This window comes from Colletotrichum destructivum, chromosome 1 (assembly GCF_034447905.1).
Source record: "Colletotrichum destructivum chromosome 1, complete sequence".
NCBI lineage: Eukaryota > Fungi > Ascomycota > Sordariomycetes > Glomerellales > Glomerellaceae > Colletotrichum > Colletotrichum destructivum.
Genome location: NC_085896.1, coordinates 1512000 through 1530438, shown reverse-complemented (window position 1 = coordinate 1530438; position 18439 = coordinate 1512000). Strand labels below are relative to the sequence as shown.

The 18439-nt window shown below is 54.3% G+C and overlaps 5 protein-coding genes across 5 annotated transcripts; 4 read left to right on the top strand and 1 right to left on the bottom strand.

Annotated features, from left to right (window-relative positions):
• Positions 1-1163: 1163 nt before the first annotated feature.
• Positions 1164-3359, top strand: CDEST_00476 (Putative aminotransferase class-III, pyridoxal phosphate-dependent transferase, major). Its single transcript, XM_062916635.1, has 3 exons — positions 1164-1834; positions 1901-2602; positions 2671-3359. Exons 1-3 carry the CDS (start codon positions 1337-1339, stop codon positions 2806-2808), a joined length of 1338 nt encoding a protein of 445 aa, XP_062772686.1. The 5' UTR covers positions 1164-1336; the 3' UTR covers positions 2809-3359.
• A 1784-nt stretch (positions 3360-5143) lies between these two features.
• Positions 5144-5659, bottom strand: CDEST_00475 (uncharacterized protein; the record flags this gene model as incomplete). The annotated part of the gene is made up of 1 exon (XM_062916634.1): positions 5144-5659. The coding sequence occupies exon 1, from the start codon at positions 5525-5527 to the stop codon at positions 5144-5146; it is 384 nt and encodes a 127-aa protein (XP_062772685.1). The 5' UTR covers positions 5528-5659.
• Positions 5660-10064: 4405 nt separating this feature from the next.
• Positions 10065-14488, top strand: CDEST_00474 (Putative serine/threonine-protein kinase Atg1). Its single transcript, XM_062916633.1, has 4 exons — positions 10065-10559; positions 10677-11342; positions 11514-14118; positions 14177-14488. The coding sequence occupies exons 2-4, from the start codon at positions 11211-11213 to the stop codon at positions 14326-14328; spliced, it is 2889 nt and encodes a 962-aa protein (XP_062772684.1). The 5' UTR covers positions 10065-10559; positions 10677-11210; the 3' UTR covers positions 14329-14488.
• Positions 14489-15557: 1069 nt separating this feature from the next.
• CDEST_00473 (uncharacterized protein) lies at positions 15558-16364 on the top strand (the record flags this gene model as incomplete). The annotated part of the gene is made up of 1 exon (XM_062916632.1): positions 15558-16364. The coding sequence occupies one exon, from the start codon at positions 15558-15560 to the stop codon at positions 16362-16364; it is 807 nt and encodes a 268-aa protein (XP_062772683.1).
• Positions 16365-17125: 761 nt separating this feature from the next.
• Positions 17126-18075, top strand: CDEST_00472 (Putative OsmC/Ohr family, K domain-like, alpha/beta, OsmC/Ohr superfamily protein). The gene has a single exon (XM_062916631.1). The coding sequence runs from the start codon at positions 17273-17275 to the stop codon at positions 17954-17956; it is 684 nt and encodes a 227-aa protein (XP_062772682.1). The 5' UTR covers positions 17126-17272; the 3' UTR covers positions 17957-18075.
• The last annotated feature ends 364 nt before the right edge of the window (positions 18076-18439 follow it).

Genomic DNA, 18439 nt, shown 5'->3' with positions numbered 1-18439 from the left:
ACTCTTTGATGTTTCCACTTGTCTGAGGATAGTGACAGCCTCCCATTGGATCCTTGTTATGTCCTCCATCTTAATGAGCTATCCCATTGGTTCCGAGCAGCGGAAATAGAAATAGACACGTCGTCATTGGACGAGACTTGGACTTTCCTCGTTCTTCTTGGTTGTTTCTCTGTCAGTTAGTCAGTCTCACGTCTCCATGGCTTGGCCGGTTCATTCTTTCCAATGATGCGGCCTTGAATTGACATATCGCTACACTATCCGACGGCTTGAACGGCCTGCATATTTGAAATGACAAGAAATGATAGCATAGATAGGCATGCAGACGACATTCACTTGTTGCTGTGCCTCTCCAATGTTGAGCACAGATGCCCGTTATCGGCGTCTCCCCTCCCTTTCCGTCCTCTAGCAACTCTGTCATAGCTGCCGACTGCCTTTCCCGTCCCTGTGTCGTTCCTCTAGCCCCGCCCCCATTGGCAAGAGGTGGTTGTTGGTTGGATCTCACCTTCCATCGCCTCGCAACATTCCACCCAGTCTCACCCACCAATGCTCGACTGTTGGTATCTCTCCAACCCTCATTCTCCCCGCAGCAAACCCGAGCAACCCGTACCTTTTCCTATCCATTACGAGATCCTTACTCCAGGACGAAATATCACCGAGCGCACCGCTTTCCTTCGGCCGCACCCCCCCTCCCAGTCACCACCCATGTGACTAGAAATGGCACCGGGATGGCTTCCCTTACATGGTCCCCTCGGGCGTCATCCTGCCCACTCACCCACTTGAGCCGCTTATACCTGCGCTTAGGGGAACATACCTGCACTTAGAGGCATAGTGGCGCGCCATCTGACTCCGACACCAAGAGTTTGGTTCCAGGTCATGGTCCAGGTTTGCCTTCAGGTTTTCCTCGTTCCTCTGCCTGTGGCCAGTCAGAGACACACTCTTTTCCCCCATTTCCCCTTCCCGTCCGCCTCCGGGCTTTGTTTCGATCCTTGCCCACGTTGCTACCGCCGCCGCCGCCGCCGCCCTCCTCTTGTCATGGATGTTGGCCCGGTTTCTGCTTTCGTATCGCCCTTGAGTCCTTTAGTCAAGGGTCGATGCTCGCTGGCCGCCAGGGTATAATTACCTAAGACCCCGCGATTAGCCCCTCGTTCTCTTGATGTCCCCCCTCTCTCTCTTTCTCCCTCTCTACCTACAAACTCTACTTCAATAGCCACTTGTCCCAAAGTCGCACACACTCTCTGGCAACCCAATTGATACCCCTAACTAACCTCACACACCTGTATCCTCCCACGTACATCTTCAGTCAAACAAGACAACATCCCAGAAACTTCCAGACACAATGGCTCCCCACGCAAACGGCGGTGCCCCTCAGTCCAACGGCAGTATTGACTCCAGATACCACGCCTCGTCTACCGACGCCGCGATCAAGTCCGAGAACGAGAATGCTGCTCACAACTACCACCCGCTTCCCGTTGTCTTTGCCCGCGCCAGTGGCGTTCACGTCTGGGACCCCGAGGGCAATCAGTATCTCGACTTCCTCTCCGCCTACAGCGCCGTTAACCAGGGCCATTGCCACCCCGAGCTGGTCAAGGCATTGACCGACCAGGCCAGTAGATTGACACTCAGTTCGAGAGCCTTCTACAATGACGTCTTCCCCAAGTGGGCAGAGAAGATCAAGCAGGTCTTCGGCTACGACATGGTTCTGCCCATGAACACGGGCGCTGAGGCCGTCGAGACGGCCATCAAGATTGCGCGGAAGTGGGCTTACAAGGTCAAGGGTGTTGAGCAGGGCAAGGCTCTCGTCTTCTCGGTGAACGACAACTTCCACGGCCGCACGGTGAGTAATCCGAGGCCGACTGCTAGCGACCGATCCCTCGAGCGCTGACGATGACATTCCCGACAGATGACGGCCATTTCCTTGTCCGTCGATCCTGAGTCGAGGGACAACTACGGTCCCTATGTCCCCAACATCGGAGCCCTTAACCCGTCGACCGGTCAGCCCATTCGCTACAACAACGTTGAGGATATTGAGGCGGTTTTCGAGGCGCATGGCAAGGACACTGCTGCCATCATCATCGAGCCGATCCAGGGCGAGGCCGGCGTCGTGGTGCCGGATGACGATTACCTGAAGAGAGTACACGAGCTTTGCAAGAAGCACAACGTGCTCTTCATCTGCGACGAGATCCAGACCGGTATCGGCCGCACGGGACGGATGCTGTGCTCCCAGTGGGCCGGCATCAAGCCCGACATGGTGACGCTGGGCAAGGCCATCTCCGGTGGTCTATACCCCGTGAGCTGTGTCCTGTCCAGTAAGGAGATCATGCTTGTGGTTGAGCCTGGCACGCACGGCTCCACCTACGGCGGTAACCCGCTTGGCTGCGCCGTGTCGATCCGCGCGTTGGAGATTATGGAAGAGGAAGACCTTACGGCCAAGGCGGAGAAGTTGGGCAACATCTTCCGTGAAGGCATCAGATCCTTCAACTCGCCCATTATCGAACTGGTGCGCGGCAAAGGACTCTTGAACGCTGTTGTCATCAACGAGTCTGCCGCCGCCGGCAGGACGGCTTGGGATCTTTGCCTGTTGCTAAAGGAGAAGGGTCTCTTGGTAAGTTGCACGGCATCCTAAGCAAATGCGTTTCGAGTCTGAAAAACTAACGTTTCTATTCTCAATAGGCCAAGCCCACACATGGCAACATCATCCGCTTTGCGCCGCCCCTGGTCATCTCCGAGACCGAGCTCCGCAAGGCGCTCAACATCATCGGCGAGGCGCTCAAGGAGTTGCCGACTGTCGAGAAGGCGACGCACCACTGAGCCATCGGTAAAGTCAGAGGATGGGTGATTTACAGAGGACAGGTCTTCTGGTAGACAGACGAAAAACGGCGGTTATCATAGACAAGTCGACCTCCTATCGGACCAACAAGTGTATGGTGTGCGAGGTGGTATGTCGGTATGGATCTTGACGAATGGCGACCAGTCTTTGGACAACCCTTTGGGCGTTGGGGAGCATTGCATTCTGGACTCTCTTGTTGTTTTCTCTGTCTTTGAAAGCGGGGAAAAGCAGGTCGACTTTCACGGCATTGGTGGAGAGGGTTCACATGGCATGGTCGGGTCACACCCCCGTCCGTTCCTTAGACAGCATTGGAATCATCTTCAGCATCACACGGTTCGGAGCATGGGCCATACGGCGGGGAAAAAGTAGTGGGCGGAGTAAAGTATTCGCCCCTTCATGCCACCTTCTAAGACGTACATACACCTACATAGCTATGATGGACCTTGGTAGAACGGGGTCAGCACATACCAGGCAAGCGAGAGCACAAAAACGAGAGAATGGAGCGGTGTTCTTTTGTTTGCGAGCTACACAACTGTTCCAGCCCATTGTGTACCACCACCGTGAGATACGGGTGTAAGTGCTTATGTATGAACAGCTGTTTGATGCTGTACCAATTCGGCACGTTGCATTGCGCATGGTGTCGGCAGGCAGACACTTGGTCAGCCGGCCGGCCAGTCAAAAAGACGACCAGACACACATATCGGCAAGAGGCGGACACGTCAAGCTGCAGTGAAGCTTTTCTCGCTGCCTTCCCACGTTGCCATACTTTACACTAGTTCCAACGAGATGTGTGTACCCTTTCCCTATTTTTGTCCGGTCTAGGCTTCGAGAGCCACGAGTTTATGGGCTGCGGGCGTAAGGGGAAGTTGGCTCGGGGGGGGGGGGGGCGATCACGGGAAAGCGGGACGGATATTGATGTCTTGGCTCGTCCTGTCTGGATAGATCAATAAATGAATGGGTGGGTGGCTGACTGGCCGATGGACGGACGGTTTGTTGGCGTGTCACACCTCCTTCGGATGAGGCCGTTTCCCGTCTGGCGAGGTGAGTCAGATGGGCGGAATTGCTTGGCGACGTGGGCGAAATGATGCGGCGGCGGGCGGACAATATGAGCATAGCAATGTGGTTGTTGTTGTTGTTGTTGTTGCTGTTGTTGTTGTTGTTGGATGACTGCTGGCTTGTTTGGCTGGTCTGGAACTGCGAGGGTGCCAATACGCAAATACCCGTTGCGATATAGTTCGACGGGCCGAACATGAGGTCATATGCTACTGTCGAATAAGGCTCGGCAACGGTTTCCAGAGAGCTTGCTGCGGGCGATAAGATGGGCCCTCCCCATTTTGTCCCGGGTGCCCCGTCTCCCACAGTATTCCGGAAGAAGTGATCATCGGTAGACCGGCGCTGATGACTGGGTAGGTTTCCCTCGAGCTGGGGATTCGGTTGAGACGCAGAACTCGGGCAATAGTTGTGCATGAGCGATGCTGCAGGTCTAGCCCACTCGAGCTCTTCCCGACAAGCAGGTGTATATTGACAGAAAGGTGGGAAAAAAAGGAAGACATTTAGAGATGCATTGTACCCTGTCCAGTATCTCAGTATCAGAGTACTTATTGGGACTAACAGAATGATGGGTCATGAGAATGGTGAGGGCAAAAAACCAGTCGGGATGAAAATGATGCGGGCGTGATGGCCAACGTCCGTACTGCTCGAGTTGTATGCTCGTCTGCCAGCAGCCGTAGTGTACGATGAATAGGTCGAATGAACTGCCACTTGAACGGAACAGATGCCGGTTTGGCCAGCTTTTGCCAAAGGTTGTGTTGTTGTTCAATCTACACTGCAGTGAACCATGACCAACCAAGCGGCCGAGGAAGCAAGATGCGAACTTGACTCTTGTGGCCTGGGGAAGCGGTCCAACCCGTCTCCCGGTGTTTGACATGCGTCATGTGACAATATAAAATGTTTTGTTCATGGACAGAGTCGAACAACCATAATCGGGAGCACACGAATCCAGATAACAATCGACAGTTGCTCCCGTCTCTTGTGCAAGTCCGCGAATATTACGCGAGTTACTCGTAATAGCCGTGCTAGTGCTGGGTCTGTTACGATGAACTCTGAGGAGTTATTGTATCTGGCGGGTAGATGCCAGATACTGCCACCGAGCGAAGAACCACAAACGGCTTGCGAGTCTGCCTGCCTGCCTGCCTGCCATGCTCGGCTTACCTATCACGCAAAGGGGTGTTCGAACCGGTCAGTCGCCTGCATACTGAAACCCGTCTCGATTAGCATTGGAAAGAGGCCCATTGGACCAAATGAATGTACCCTACACTACATAATAGAGACGTCTATGTTCGGGACCGAGCCTTTCTTAGGGAACATCGGTGCGCCTGATTGTTGGGATTGTACGACCTCTTGAAAGGCGTCCCGCTCCTGCGTGGTGGACGACATTGAAGGCGAGGCATCGGCCCAGCCCAAACTACGTGGCACGGCACACATAGAATATGTACGGGGCGCAGAAACTAGAGACAGGCTGCTCGGCGACGAGACGATGAGTGCAGTCGATGACTCCGCGGCGCGCTTGGCGGCGCAAAAGAAGAAAGGAAACGGTATGCCCAAATGGATGAATGTGACGAACACCTCTCGGGGATCGGAAACTGACAACGTGGTCTGACGGTCTGGACCGATCGATGAAAGATGGCAATTATGGACCATCCATCATCGTCCAAAACCACAGAACTCGTGTGTTTTCCCCCCAGGCATCAATCATCGTCAGAAGCTGGAGCCGCATTCTATGTGCGAGCAAACAAACCCCCCCCCCCCACACACACACACACATCGCTCCTATATCCCGAGTTCAAACCTGGTGGTGTCAACTGATTGGCGTCGGTAACTGGCTTGACGACGGTTGGGGAACTGTCGATCGCTGCCGGTTAACATCGAGGCTGTCATTTCGACGCTAGGACCTCGGGTGATGCGATGCGGGCATCCACCTTCCAAGAGGGTGGATGGGTGGGTGACTGGAACTACTGTAGGAGCTTGAAGTTGGAGCACGCGGAGGGATGGCTGGCTGGTTGGTTGGCTTTGGGGCGTATTACGTGTAAGGGGGAGAACCAAAGTGTAAAGATCGGCCGGGGATGCGAAATAATTGTCTGATGTTCACCAATTCGGACGGAATGTTTGCTCCTGAGTTGGGGGCTTCATGGCAAGCCTGAAGTGTCGGGTACACCGAGCCATTCTATGATAACAGCAGTAAATGAACAGGACGGCAGCATAATGAACACAGTAGTGCAGTCGGGAACGAAAAGCCCCCCGACTTTCCAACCAAGAGCGATCAGTGGAGGATGGATGACGGCTCCAAGGCCGCGGGACCCCAGGTCGGATTGCCGCTTTGGGACAGCGATTGACACTTGCATGGGATGGGGGATGGGGATGAGCTGGGGCTAGGCTAGCAAGACAGAAAATGTCTTGGATATTCTGGTGAAGTGGGTTACGAGGTTGCGCCATCGATGTCAGTTGCCAGGCACAGCAGACGTCTACGTCTCTTTCCCTGCCTTAGACTTTTCAGCTTCGCCCGTCTGCCTTGAGCATCGAGCAGATTGTCGTGTGGGGTGCGAGCGACTCGAGACCACAGGCTGTGATGTCAGTAGGTTTCATAGGAATCGAAACAGGGTTTCTGCATGCGAGTGACGGAAAGCCTGGGGCATCAACCACGAGCATAACTGGCGACTGGTTACGTTCCCGTTGATGAGCGGTTCGATGAGGTGATGAGAAAAAAAGGATGCAAGTGAGAGTAAGTTCATTTGTCCCCTTGGATGAGTGAGTGCCTGGGGCCGACACACTCGTGTTGGCCGCCTGTATCGGGAATAAGAGGGTGACTTTGGAGAAGCAGCAGGTCGTGGTTGAAACGACGGGAAGGTGTTGTTGGCCTGGGGCACTTGCGCATCGTGGTGGTTGGTCACCGATGCGGAACGGTACTTTGCTGCAAGGTAGCGATGTTTGCGGGAGGGCGGCGTTCTCGTTGGCTCATTGAGATGTTTGAAAATGAGCCATGCATATCGAGTAAGGCAGCTGCAGCTGCAATGCCAATTTCAACGATCCCCGAGGACCCCCTCCATCAAGGTAACATTATAGTCTTGTAGCCGATGTTGGTGTGTTTGCTGTTTTTCTTCTTCTAGAGTGTCTGTCTGATAGGGGTTGGGCGGTACTGGGACATTGTGTCTTATCCCATCCCGGAAGTGGACAAAGTCGAGGCAAGGTCTGAACGATACGGTTGGTTGATTGATTGGTTGGGTTGGATGGTTGGTTGGTGGTTGGGCGGGCGGGCGAACTGGCGCCAGGCAGAACGGGGAGCGTGGTCGGAACGACGAGGTGAAATCAAGGTGAGGCAAGGCGGGCCAAGCCAAGGATACATACTGTGGTTGAATGCGCAAAGTTCGTTGCAAAGTATGGGGCTTGCGTTTGCCGTTAGTCAAGATTGGATCCGATACGATGTACCTGTACCCATCATACAGGGGTCGTTGTTTGGACCAGAAACCCAAGTTTTGAGGCGATCAATGGCAAGTCGACGACGGTTGGGAGAGACTTTTGACTTTGACGACCTATGGCACACAGTTAGGCATTCCAGTATCACACAGTAGCGTGGAAGCACAAGATTGCGCCATGGCTCGCCGACATTGGGGGACTAGGTGATTGTAAGCTTTCGGGGACACCCAAGTCGGTCGACCTGTTTGGTGATGCTGCCTCTGACGGTTCTTCTTGAACCGTGGTTGACAGTTGCTAGGGAGAAGATGATGACTAGGCGCCCTGCCGTCTAGACTATCAATGTTGGCCAGAGCAGCATATCGAATGCACCAGCCCGTACCCGGAACTCGGCATCAGCCAATTCAGAGAGTAAGTAAGTATCCGTCAGGTAGGACCTTGGACTACTGGGGGTGAGCGGTGTCCTGTAGATGGTCGGTTCGGTACCCTTTTACCTTTTGTCTTGGCCGAGGGCTGTACCGAAACTCCACGTAAAGACTGACAAAAAAGCGCGGAGTAGGATATTCGAGAATAGCGGGCGGCTTTCATGCGTCGGGGGTCTTCTGGCGTGCATCTGGAAGGGCGGATGGAATGCTGGGGGGAGGTGTGGATTGCAGGCAGCTACTGTACTGCAGCTGCGTGAAGGCCGCTGCCCACAACACACAGCAACCGGGGTGGATACAGTCCCATCACGGCCAAGCTCATACACGGGAACAGGGGAGAGAGGGTCGCTGGAGCTAGTCATCAATCGTAGTTCAAAGGTGGTGTCATGTTGAAGAATCTAAGAGGTGAGGAGATGTACGTATGTTTGAGTTGGGCTGGACTGACTGTTTGATAGGAGGCGGGATGGAGAAGGAGGAGAAGGATGTGTTGGAGTGCAACAAGCTTCTCTTCCGACAACGATATATCCGTAGTCATGTACGATGTGCTGATGTATGACGACAAGGGACGAGCGGCCAGGCCAAAGGGGTTCCAGGAGGCAAAGTATGTTGTTCTGCATGGCGGACGCTACGTCTCGGAAGACGGTTCCCACTGCTATGGAGTACATGATTACAATGTACATGCTTCGTTCGCAACGGGAGTTTGACATTGACCAACAGGGAGAGAAGGAGAAAGAGAGAGAGAACAGACCTGGAAAAGGTACGGATATGGCATGGGCTCCGTGGATCCAAAACAATACTTGTGGACAGTGGCACGTAGTAGAGTCAAAGATTCATGGCAGTTAGTCGGTGACGGCCCAGTGCCTGGAAGGGAGTTGCTGCGTTGTCTGCCGCTTTCCCAAACACGGAAGTTAGGCGAGTTCGGCGAGTGGGGAGAAAAGCAGAGCCAAAGGGGGGTGGTGGGGAAAGGGACGAGATGCAAACACCCAAACGGCATACCTTTTTTCCTCTCCCCCGGCAGTCGTGCTGTTTGGTGTGTTGGCCCTTTTGTTGCTTCAAGGTCTGATGAGAGGGCGATAGTGGGAAGGGTTGAAAGATACGGGCGGATGGATGGTGGGCGGTGAAGGCGGCACAGGCATTCTTGGTGGTGCTTGGTGCTCGGTGCTTGGTGCTTGTTGTGCCTAGTCTTATCGTGATACATGAGCCTTATCGCGCCATGATGGCATTTGACTGCGACGACAGCCGATACCCCTACTCGGCCCAGTCCCCCATTCGCCTTCTGCGTGTGTCTGCTCCCCACATCCTCGCTTGTCACCCCCCTCCTTGGCCCTTGAGTGACCGAGACCGGACGGGTATAGACAAGGTATCCCTCTTCAATGACATCCCCGTCCCACCACAGAAAAGAACCCTGGCCAGTCAGCCAGTGACCACGAGGATACGAGCGGGGATCGGTCGCGATGCACCTGCATTGGCTAGGCGTTCCGGAACGGCATGTAGTGCCGTACCGATGTGTGTGAGAGGTCAGAGGGGAGAAGAAGAGTGTGGGCGGACAGTCACACAGAAAGGATACGTACCTCCTGTCCCAGCGCCGCAGCAAGGTGCACACTCGCACGCCTGGGGGAAAGAGCTCCACCACTTGCCAGACAGGGCAGCGCACTGCATCACGAGCCCATCCCCCCCGACTGCACGTCCTCAGGTCACCCGCCCAGGTCTAATTTGAGGGGGGCGGCTACTGCTAATGTTTGTCCAAGATTCGACCCTTCTTCTGATTGTTGGGTGCCCTCATTCTCGTTCCCTTCTTTTGGATTTGGATTGTGCTCTATGACCCTACGCATCTGGCACTATCAACCATCAACTATCAACAATAACAACCACACAACAACAACAATATCATCATCATCATCATCAAGCACCTCACAACCAGTCTGACTGCGCAGATAGTGTTCGCCCCACAGGTGTCTGCGCTTGTGTGAGAGTACAGAACATCCTAAGCCTGTCCTCCTATCCTAGGCATCTAGGTACCTACCTGCAGCATCGCGCCGCATCCACCAGAATCCATCCACCACCACAGGGCATCGGGGCATCAGGGCGTCAAGGCATCTTCAACATCCCGTATCAGGAGCTTGACCAAGCGCCCCTGGGACCGCATCCAAGACATCCTCTTGTTGATCATCTTGCTCAGGCCCAGGCCACCCCCGGTTGCCCGACTCCAGAAACCCCATAAGCAAAGAACTAAGAGAACAATCACTTATCGCCTATCACCCATGCCAACTGGCGCTATCGCTGCGCCGCACACCATGAGCTAGGTACTCTTTATCGCATCAACCACGCGCACACCACGACCACGGCGGCCTTGCAACCACCTCCCTATCTAATCGCCCTTATCCACTTTGCGCCCCATCCGTCCTCGTCACTCCCGTCTTGTCTCTCTGTCACTCGATTCTCTCCTTCGGCGCATCCCTCGACCTTCTTCTACGTCGCTTGCCCATCCCCCCATCCCGAACTGCCTTTCTTCCCCTTTTGTCGCCAACCTCGACTTCGCTCTCTCTCTCCCTCTCTCTCTCTATTTTTCTCTCCCTTTTGCAGCTCCTTGCTCCTCCCGTCTACTTTGCTTTCCCACCACCCACGACCTTCCTCGACTTCTCTGCCCCCCGGCCATCATCTTCTCCGAGACCTGTGCGTATACCGAGTATATACGTTACATCCCACACACCGTTGGTACCGCCGTTTGCCTCTCCTACAATCGTCTGTCAGCCCGGGTACTTGCAGAGTACAAACGTCACAGTCTCGAGAGCTCCGAGTCATTGGCTTGACCTTGGATCTTGCCTGACTCTTGTCCTGCAAAGGTACATTCTCTCTCCAACTCTGCCAAACTCTCCCGTATGCCTACTGCGGGAGCCTCAAACGGCTGGTACCTCGACTGTTTGGCTTGATTTCCAACGCTCATCGCCCACCCGTATTAGTCACCTCTCTCGACCCTTCCGCGCCTCTCACCCTCCCCCCCCTCCGACCACCGCTCGCTCTCAGCTCGACAAACCGATATACACCCATCCTTGCCTGCCTTTGACTTCGGTCGACTTTCGCTTCTCTCCCGATCGCGTCGTCTGCACACTAGACCGCCATTCTACACTCGCACACGGACGTCACGACGGCCCTTCCATTCTGCATCATCACACTGTGCTTGTGCGTCTCCGACCTATCGGATAGCTGCCTGCCACCTAGTTTACCGTCCCTCTGCCTACCGAAACAACAATCCCAGGGTTCAGGCTGCTACCCGAAGCTCTACCTACCTGCCTCGTCTCTGCTTCTTCTTCGCGCTGAACTCTTCCTTCTCCTTTCATCAACCAAACCCATCTGCATCATCCTCTCTTTCACGACCTCGGACGTGTACATGACACCGCAGGTCGCCGACGTCTTTCGAATAGAATAGGCCCACGGCCTGGACTCGACTGCCACCGGTATCGCACCTGTCCCAGACAACCTCACAGGCGGAAGACATGGCGGAGCGGCTTCCAACGTCGTCCTCCTCACGGAGGCGACGCGAAGGCGATGCTTCTATTGGGGACTTTGTCATCGGAGGTGAAATCGGCAAGGGCAGCTTTGCCCAGGTTTACAGCGGCTACCACAAGGTTCGCAAGCTCCCCTACCCGTAACGTCTTCTCTCGAGAGCCACTTCCCTTCACGCTAGGCATTTGTTATTACGGCTTGCTCCTGGCCTGTGTTTTGCTGTTGCCTGCTTGAGCTGTTGTGACTCCGCTATGCGTTTGCGTTGTTCACGAAATGCTGATCCATCATGACAGAGTTCTAAGGCAACTGTGGCGATCAAATCCGTGGAAATGGGACGCCTCAACAACAAGCTTAGAGAGAATTTGTACGGCGAAATCCAAATCCTCAAGACCCTTCGTCACCCTCACATCGTCGCCCTGCACGACTGTGTCGAATCGGCCACACACATCAACCTCGTCATGGAGTATTGCGAGCTCGGCGACTTGTCCTTGTTCATTAAGAAGAGGGACAAGCTCAGCACCAACCCCGCTACCCACGAGATGGCGAGGAAGTACCCCGTCACCCCTAACTCGGGTCTTCACGAGGTCGTCACTCGCCATTTTCTCCAGCAGCTTGGAAGTGCCTTGAAGTTTCTGCGCGAGAAAAACTACGTACACCGAGACGTCAAGCCTCAGAACCTTCTCCTTTTGCCTTCGCCAAGGTTTAGGGAGGCACACTCGCGTCCGATCTTGACTGGCAGCCAGGATTCGTTGATCCCGAACGCCGGCCTCGCCTCCCTCCCGATGTTGAAGCTTGCCGACTTTGGTTTCGCTCGCGTCCTGCCATCAACCTCTCTCGCTGATACCCTCTGCGGATCGCCCCTTTACATGGCACCCGAGATTCTTCGTTACGAGCGTTACGACGCCAAGGCCGACCTCTGGTCTGTCGGGACGGTTTTGTACGAGATGATTACTGGTCGACCGCCCTTCCGTGCCCGAAACCACGTTGAGCTTTTGCGTAAGATCGAAGCCGCCGAGGATAGGGTGAAATATCCGAAGGAGCTTGTGGTCAGTAAAGAGCTGGTCAAGCTCATCAGCAAACTCCTCACACGAAACCCCGTTGAGCGCATGAGATTTGAAGACTTCTTCAATGACCCAATCTTGACCGATCTGATCCCCGGCACGGTCGAGGATGATGCTCCTCCCAAGCCGGAACCCAAGGCCTCCCGCGATTTGCGATCTCTTGGCCGCTCCGACTCTACATCATCATTGTCTCGCCGGCTGTCCCTTCGTCGACAAGCTGAAAACGAAGCTGTTCGTGAGCAAGTTGAGACGGCAAAGTCGCCTCGGGAGAAACCTTTGAGATCACCGCAGCTGCCCAGCCCGATTGAAGGTCGAACTCAACAGACTGCCGCTGACGCTACAGCACGTGCAGGGCACTCGCCAGGACCAGACAATGGAGAGGGACTCGGAATTCGACGTCCCCCGTTGCCTGAGCCCTCAACTTCGGCGCCCAGCCGGCCTCACAGACTCTCCAACGCGTCTCTCAACCGACCCTCTGCACGAGCCTCTGCTTCACCACCGACTTCGTACCTCAACGATAACTCGCCGAGAAACAAGCTCCGTGCCGTCACGGAGCGGAGCGTCACAGAGCAAGAAAAGGCTGCTCAAGACGTCGCATTCGAGCGAGATTACGTCGTCGTCGAGAAGAAACATGTAGAGGTGAACGCTTTTGCCGACGAAATGGCAGCCAACCCCCGCCTTACCTCTTTATCGCCCAAGACCGGTCAGATGATCCGTCGAGCAACACAACAAGGTCCCCCTAATTCCACAACGGGGGCCGGGCGTGTGCAACCCTCCAACGCAGTCCAGATTGCCCAGGGCAAGGGACGTTCCGGCCACGAACGTCGCGATTCGTACGATAGCAAGAATTTCTCTGCAAGTCCGACCACCCAGGGGTTTATCGCAAAGGCTATCTCCGATGCCAGCGTGCGTCTGTTCGGGTTCAAAGTCCCACAGCATGTGCTAGGTGCAAAGGGGGCTTCTCCGCCTCTCTACAGCCCGTTCCCTGCCTACCCGACGCCGTCAGCCCCCGTCGGGCTCATTGGTGACGGCAAGGAAAGCGCTCCCGCCGATGAAGACGCGCGAGCCGTCAAGCTCATTCAGGATTTTGCGCACCGGAGTGACTGTGTCTATGGCTTTGCCGAAGTCAAATACAAGCAACTATTCCCTCTCTCGCCATCAATGGAGCACGGACTTGGCGGCATGCCTGCCGATCAAATCACTGGAGACGAGGACGATCTCACCCCCGATGCCCAAGTTTCTCTTTCGGAGGAGGCTTTGGTTCTTTACGTCAAAGCATTGACTTTGCTAGCTAGGGCCATGGATGTCGCAAGTCTGTGGTGGACACAGAAAACGCGCGGCGACGCAACAGGAGCATCCGCGGCCGAAGTATCCAAAGAAGGCCTCGCTCAACGGATCAACTCGACCGTGCAGTGGGTACGAAGTCGCTTCAATGAAGTGTTGGAGAAGACCGAGGTCGTCCGCTTGAAGCTCATCGCTGCCCAGAAGAAGCTTTCGATTGACCACCCCAGTCACCCGAGTAACCACTGTGGCGAGTCGGCCAACTTGGCAACACCAGGCGCCAAGGAGGTTTATCTTACTCCAGGCATCAGTGCCGAGAAGCTGATGTACGATCGAGCCTTGGAGATGAGCCGAACGGCGGCCATTGACGAAATCACAAACGAGAACCTTGAGGGTTGCGTTACCTACTACGTCACAGCCATTCGCATGCTTGAGGCTGTCTTGGACAACGATGAGGACACGGTCAAGAGGCGTTACTCGAGCTCAGGCAAAGACCTTTCGCGCGAAGAGATCTCGAGCGATCTGACCAGCGATGATCAACAGGTTGTCAATCGAAGTAAGTCTCGCGCGAAACCTTTTGAGGCATTGATCTGCCGATGCTAACATTCATGTAGTGATCCAGATGATAACCGCTCGTCTATCGACTGTCCGCAAAAAGATGGCCATGATTGCTGAGGCATCTAGATCGCAGCAGGTTGCGCAGCTTCCAGCGCGCAAGCGTAGCGGCGACGTGACGCCCCGTAGCGTGCCGTCGTACGCCTCGTGAACCTGGAAAAAGTTTGCTCAAAAGAGAGTTTGGCTCTCGTTTTACGGAATGGAAAAATCAACACAACAAAGCCCCACGGCTACGATCACTTGCGTTTTGTTTCAGACTTCGGATGCCTTGGCCATTCGAAGAATTGTTTTCTTGACGACCTGAGTCGGGGGGTACAGCATGAGATACTCATCATCACTTTTCATTCATCGGCGTTGGGGAAATGGCAACCGGCATGTTTAGGGCTTCGCGTGTTTTATCTTTCATTTATGCCTTCCCGCTCTTATTGGCGTCAGGGAATCGAGGCCCGGAATCTACTAGTCGCCGTGTGGCTGCGCGAATTCGCTGTTTTTGGGGAGCCCGCACAAGTGCGAGGAAGGGCTATCACAGGACCTTGAACCGGCATTGCAGCTTGGCCTTCATTGTCTTCTTTTCATTGCACCGGGATGGCCATGTGAGTATGGCGATGGAGATCATGTCCATCATGGCTTGGACACGAATGAACGAGTGTTGGGCAATAATACCCTTTGCGGTATTCCTGGCGGAAACGCAGGGGTTTCGCTTTGCTTTAGTTGAGTCAATACTGAGAAATCATTCAATTATCGACATGTACCACAGAGGCAGATGCCTTGGTCTGAAATCTACTTGGCGTTGGCCATCTAGCTATCCCCATCCACCGTTTTTTTTTTTTTTTTTTTTGCAGTACATGCTTGTGTCTTGCGCGGCTCGAGGACGGCGTCGTCTCCTGTGCAGAATGGACAACAAAGCCATTGTGGTCTACAGAGAGAACGCGTAGGCATGAAGAAACGTGGGATGACGCAAAACATTCTGGTGTTGGGTTTTTTATATTGAATCTTGAGCTATCGGGTTGCAAGACAGGTAGCGGTGTATGGGATGGAAGATGGGACTGTATTATGTTGCCAAGCCTCAAGACATCGGACCCCCAGATCAAAGACATGTTAGAACAATGGTCCTGTGGTGTTTTCATTACATGGTCGTACCTTTGCGAAGCATTCCCGTGAAAGGAGTTGCGCGTATGAAGGAGTTTGTCAATAATGGATAGTGTTCCGCGAACTGCGATGCGTTTGTCCGAGTGAGAATGTCAGTATTTGGCTTATTTCGGTGTCCCAAGTATACATAGCTTCCGATCGCCTCGGGAGAAAGCGCCTTGACGATGCAGCATGTTTATCTTGGCATCGCCAACTTTTAAGACATAGTCACTAGTGGTACGTAGTCTTGAGATGTCGACCTCGAACGCTCTCGGGACCGGCGACGCGCCTGTAGCTCAAAAATTCGGTGGCCGCTCCGCCTTCCTGTATGTCGCCAGCCAGACGAATTCTCAAGATAACAAAAACACCAATGAGACTCTCTCTGAGCCGGACACCAACCCCGCGAGGTCTCCTCTGGTAAGTGAACCCAAAGACCTCTCCATCCTCCATCATGACCCCCCTTTCAAAGCCTTGCATCCAAAGCCCATTCAATTTTCACCTCCGCGTCCCAGGGCCAGGCCGCTAGCCCAGCCGTCGAAGCTGCGATACATCGACGGTCTCCCCGCCCTCCCAAGAACCGATGCCGAGCTCGCCGCAGCCCGGGCCAGACTGCCCCCAGTCTACTTCCGCGACTACACACCGGGCAAGTGCCTTCACTGCACACTCGCGGGCACGCCGTGCACGTTCACCAGGGTGACGCCGTCGGCACCGTGCGGGCGGTGCAGGCGGCTCGGGCGGGTGTGCCTGATCCGCAGGCCGGGTTCGGCGAGGAGGATCATTACGGGGGAGGACGCGGGGGATTGGGTTCCCATGGGGAGAGCGGTCGGGGTGTTGCTCGGCGAGGACGGGGCGCTGGCGCTCGCGGGGAGGGTCATGGAGCAACGGGAGGAGGAGGGCGGGATTGTGGTGTTTGGGGAGAGAGTGACCGAGAGAGATGCCAGGGGGTGGTGTCTGCCGAGGATTATTGGGGGTGAAGGCTGTGGTGATGGAGTTCGAAGGAAGGATTTGGAGAAGGAAGGGGTTGACGAGAGGAGTAACAAGATGAGTGGAGGTGAGTGAGTGTGCTTCTAACTGAAGGTGGTGTTTAATTCCATGAGACCACAAATATGGGTATTCGAAGGTCGACGTTTGTTTTGGCGCTTTTTGGCACATTTTCGTTCCCAATAACATCACTCACTCTAGAAGCAGACCATGATAAATTGGCGTCGCAATCAACATGGTTTCCATACGCAGTAGTCCATCAATCATTAGCAAACTGCAAGTCTTCCGTCACCCAAATTTCTCATGTCGCTGTCATTTTTTCGAATATTTTGCTAGAGCTACTGATTCAAATACCATACATACATTTCGCCTCCAGTTCGTCGTGTAAGTCTTCCCACCCAAGCTGCGAGTAGATTGTTGAAGTCATAGGCTGGGAAGAAACGGGATGAGAATGCTCCACGGATTCATTAAGTGAACTTGATAACCAGGCAGTTTTTTTCATCTTCTTTGGAAGCCATGTTGTTATTTCCTGGAGAGCTCCTGATACTATCGAGGGGGGCCAGCAGTACTTCACTCTGGGTCCCTGCAGACATCATCATCACCTTTCGGCTTCCCCATTTTCAACTCGGCGCCCATCCAGATCGCTTGGACGTTTCTTTCAAACAAGAGCAACCATTTCGGAACAAATCGAAATCAAACCTTCCAATTCTTGTGTTGGAAATCTTGGCTGTAAATACATGGCTGACTCAGCTGCAGAACCATAGCTCAAGGGGCTGAGATGCTTTACGTCACTGTGACCGGTACATTCGTGGGCGATCCATAACTACCAACCTACTTAGCTCCCTTCTCCGGTTATAAGTCTCAACAGCGTTTGTATTGTTTACTTGTGTGCTTTTACTTCCAATCACATTTCCAAATCACCACAACTACAATCACCTAATTTGATTTGTGCATCCCAAAAGTTACCAAAAGAATCACTCACCATCATGGCGTCCTCACTCCGTACGATTAGACTCGCACAGCGCGTACCTCAGGTGCTTTCAAGAGCTGCGCCAAAGCCAGCTCGCATCACCATACAGAAGCGTCTCATCAACACTGACACCGCGCCCGTCCTCTACAGTGCGTCCGCAAAGGTCATCGGCGCGCGCACGGGACACGTCCAGGGCGACGACCTCGTCGTGGACCTCACCATGGCCAAGGCGCTCGGCGGGCCCGGCGACAAGGGCAAGACGAACCCGGAAGAGCTCTTCGCCGCAGGATACGGCGCGTGTTTCCAAAGCGCCATGAACGCCTCGGCGGCGAGCATGAAGATCCAGATGCCCAAGAAATCTGAGGACTCGGTCGTCGAGACGACGGTCCACCTCGTCGGCGACATGAAGGGGCTGGATATGGGCCTGCGCGTGGACATGAAGGTCCGCGTCAAGGGCTTGAGCAACGACGAGTTGCAGAAGGTGGTCGACAAGGCCAAGGAGGTGTGTCCGTACAGCCGCGCGACCAAGGGGAACGTGACGACCAACATCGAGGTCGTCAAGTTTGACGAGAACGGAGAATCTGATAACTCGACGCAAAACGTGACCTCAGGGGGTTCGGAGAAGTCCAAGGGCAGCTCAGAGAAAGAACCTGGAGAAGTGAACGGAGTGCGACCGACCGGCCACAGCGACTATCAATGAGCGTGGGACAGTTGCGTTAGAGGTCGTTTTGTTAGAGAAGGAGTCGCATTGCGATTGCGATAACATCGCATGTATGACATTGTACACAACTATATCATAGTATGGCTGGAATTCAATTGAGGGCTGTGATCTATGTAAATCATGCTTATTGTGACGACTGAATATTCTACCAATGTGTTTACCTCAAGGAAGCGGTATATTGGCCAAGAATGACGTCGTTACGTTGGTTCTGGAAATCACAAGGCGCCGCAGCTTACACCTCAACTCCCCATGATCCAACATTGAAGTCTGCGGTGCAGAAATGATCACACTTCGCCGCCTAGCCTGCAGTCCACTCCCTGTGTCCATTGGAAGCCTGGACATAACCCGCCCATCTTGCTTGGCCCGCACTTCTCCTCCATGCGGGCCTGCGAGCCCTGTACGGCGGCTTTGCCCTTGTAGCCGTTGCTGTTTGGACAGATGAACGACACGACGTTGCCCCAG

Bases quoted from the DNA above. Each gene is read 5' to 3' on its own strand.
- CDEST_00472 (XM_062916631.1), top strand. From the start codon at position 17,273: ATGGCGTCCTCACTCCGTACGATTAGACTCGCACAGCGCGTACCTCAG.
- CDEST_00474 (XM_062916633.1), top strand. From the start codon at position 11,211: ATGGCGGAGCGGCTTCCAACGTCGTCCTCCTCACGGAGGCGACGCGAA. The intron at 11,343-11,513 runs GTTCGCAAGCTC...CCATCATGACAG, and splicing joins TTTACAGCGGCTACCACAAG to AGTTCTAAGGCAACTGTGGC. The intron at 14,119-14,176 runs GTAAGTCTCGCG...ACATTCATGTAG, and splicing joins TCAACAGGTTGTCAATCGAA to TGATCCAGATGATAACCGCT.
- CDEST_00476 (XM_062916635.1), top strand. From the start codon at position 1,337: ATGGCTCCCCACGCAAACGGCGGTGCCCCTCAGTCCAACGGCAGTATT. The intron at 1,835-1,900 runs GTGAGTAATCCG...CATTCCCGACAG, and splicing joins ACAACTTCCACGGCCGCACG to ATGACGGCCATTTCCTTGTC. The intron at 2,603-2,670 runs GTAAGTTGCACG...TATTCTCAATAG, and splicing joins TAAAGGAGAAGGGTCTCTTG to GCCAAGCCCACACATGGCAA.